Genomic DNA, 2,552 nt, shown 5'->3' with positions numbered 1-2,552 from the left:
ATGTGCCACTGACTCCATATGCCCTGGACTCCATGCCCACAGGACCGAGTGATCCTGGGACCACATTTCTTTTGAATCCCATGCACTTGAGACTCCATGCCCCAGGATTCTTTATGTCCATGTCTCTGTGTGCCCTGGACCCCACAGAATCGGGACCCCATGGCCCCAGGACCCCATATCCCAAGACTCTCATCCGCCCCTGGACTCCGATCAACCTGGAACCTCAGACTCCCCAGATTCCATACAACCTGGGACCCCATAGTTCTCGGATTCCATGCACCTGGGAGCCCATACTCCCTGGATTCCATACCCCTTGGACACCACGGCCCTTAGTCCCCATGCTCCCAGGACCCCACGCCCCAGAGCACCTGGGACATCGTGACCTTTGCCTGCTGGAACCCCACACCCCCTGGACCCTTGGCCGCCGTAGCCCGTGCCACCGGGCTCCCCCGGCAGCGTCCGCCCCGCCGCGACTCGCAGTCGCCAGCCAAGTTTCTTGGAACTTTGCCTTCGGTGACGCAGGCGCTGGTGCAGGGCCCCGTCCTCTCGGCGCAGCCAATGGGCGACGGGGGGAGCCGGGGCGGCGGCCAATCGGCGGCGGCTGGACAGTTCCCCGGTCCTGACCGACCTTCACCGCCCGGGGCGGGGGGTGGGGATAAAAGAGCCCCGCGGCAGCGCGCGCCACGCTCCCGGCACCGGCCCCCGCCCCTCACTGCGGCTGCGGCGGCCACCGGCGGCGGCACGGCGGGGCTAGCGGAGAGGTGAGTGCCGAGCCGGGCAGCGGGAGCGGCGGGGTCGGGTTCCGTGCCCTGGGGATTCGGGCGTCTTGGGCACCGAGGGGAGGCCGTTCCTGTGTATCGGGTTTCCCTGCACCAAGGATACGGGTGTCCTGTATACCGAGGGGAGGCGTTTCTCATGCAACGAGTTCCTGTTCACCGGGGATATGGGAGTCCCGTGAACCGGGCTCCCTCGCACCGCAGTATGGGTGTCCCCTGCACCGGCGGTGTTGTCCGGTGCAGCGGGGCCACCGCGACTCGTTGCGCGCGTGTCCCCGCTACGCCGGCAGCGGGAGGGGCGGGTAGGCCGGCGCCCCCGGGGAGCCCCGGCCGTAGGGTACTGACCGCCCTTACCCTCCCCCAGGTCCGGGTCCGATGCGGTCTATGTGCGCTGGGGTGAAAGGCAGCCCCCGACGGAGTCCGGTTCCCCGCCATGCCCTGGAGCGTCCAGTGGGTCGGTGGCCGTGGCGCCCAGTCCCAGAAGCAGTGCAAGAAATCCTCCTTCGCCTTCTACCAGGCAGTGAGGGACCTGTTGCCGGTCTGGTTTCTGGAGGACATGCGGACCATGGAGGTCTTCCACTGGGAGGATGGGGGAAAGGTGAGCGTGTACTCGCCTTCAGAGGCCCTGCTGTATGCGCTGGTGCACGACCATCAGCCCTACGCGCGGCACCTGCTCACTAAGTTCCCTCAAAGCGCCCTGGCCGTGCCCAGCCAAAGCTTCAGCTGTTGCCAGTCCTCGGCCCCACATCTGGCCATGGCTGTTCGCTACAACCGGACCCGCATCCTCTTCCGAATCCTCAAAACCATCCAAGCCTTCCCGCAGAGTGACAGAGCTGGCCACCTGGACCGCCAGGGCTGTAGCCGGGTAGAGGGTGGCAAGACGGCCTTGCATGTGGCCTGTGAACTGGTGCGACCCGAGTGCTTGCTCCTGCTGCTTGGGCATGGTGCGTCACCCTGCCTGCAGGATAGTGCTGGGAATACCCCTCTCGACACCTTGCTGCAGCAGATTTCCCACACGCCGGCAGCTAACATGCGTGCCAAGCTCCTCTGCCTCGACTGCCTCCTCTTCTTCGTGCCTCAGGACTTCCAGTTCACAATGAAACAGCAGTTGTTGGACAATCGCCAGCGGTGGCAGGACCTGCTTGGGGAGAACAGGTTCCAGTGCCTGGTGGGCTTGGTTCCCCCATCCCTGTTTGTTGGAGCCATGCGTGTCTTGATAAGGACCATTTCACCTGAGCATTTCCCAGAGGCTCTGGATGATCTGCCTCTGCCTCAGTTCCTGAAGCCTTTGGACTTGAAACTGGAGAGCTAGAGGGGTGGTATGAGAGCCTCCTGCTCACCTGATAAATACTGTTGTGCTAAAAATGAATCAGTATACAAAGCTGCAAATGCAGCAGCCAAGTATCTGTTTTAATTAGAACTGTATTTTTTTAAAAAGAATTGTATCCAGCACTTTACAATATCTTTTATTTAAAGATCCTTGTGGTGAGGTGAGGTCTGCACTGCATTTTATAAAGACATTCTATAGCATGTACAAATGAGGGTATGGGGGAGAATATATTTGTAAATACATTTGAATAAAGTAGAGACAGATGCGATCAAAATACAAACTCAGTGTTCTGAAACCCCTGAAGTGGCATGTGCCCTGGAAAAGCATGCACAGGGTGGGGGTGTATCTTTTTGTTAGGATTTCCCTGTTACATAAGCCTTGCAGTCCTGGAACAGGATGACTCCTTTTTTACAGCTCTAATACTTCTTGGCAAGGATGTGTTTTTT

At 59.9% G+C, this 2,552-nt stretch overlaps 1 protein-coding gene across 1 annotated transcript; it reads left to right on the top strand.

The window, feature by feature from the left end:
* Positions 1-693: 693 nt before the first annotated feature.
* Positions 694-2,222, top strand: ANKRD9 (ankyrin repeat domain 9). Its single transcript, XM_068160153.1, has 2 exons — positions 694-761; positions 1,141-2,222. Exon 2 carries the CDS (start codon positions 1,210-1,212, stop codon positions 2,086-2,088), a length of 879 nt encoding a protein of 292 aa, XP_068016254.1. The 5' UTR covers positions 694-761; positions 1,141-1,209; the 3' UTR covers positions 2,089-2,222.
* Positions 2,223-2,552: the final 330 nt, after the last annotated feature.

This window comes from Melanerpes formicivorus, unplaced genomic scaffold (genome assembly GCF_026170545.1).
Source record: "Melanerpes formicivorus ecotype bairdi unplaced genomic scaffold, bMelFor1.0.p_v2 SCAF_48, whole genome shotgun sequence".
Taxonomy (NCBI): domain Eukaryota; kingdom Metazoa; phylum Chordata; class Aves; order Piciformes; family Picidae; genus Melanerpes; species Melanerpes formicivorus.
The sequence above is the reverse complement of the archived record's forward strand: the minus strand, read 5'-3'. Positions and strand labels throughout refer to the sequence as shown.

Excerpts from the sequence above, each read along its gene's own strand:
- ANKRD9 (XM_068160153.1), top strand. The coding sequence starts at position 1,210 with ATGCCCTGGAGCGTCCAGTGGGTCGGTGGCCGTGGCGCCCAGTCCCAG.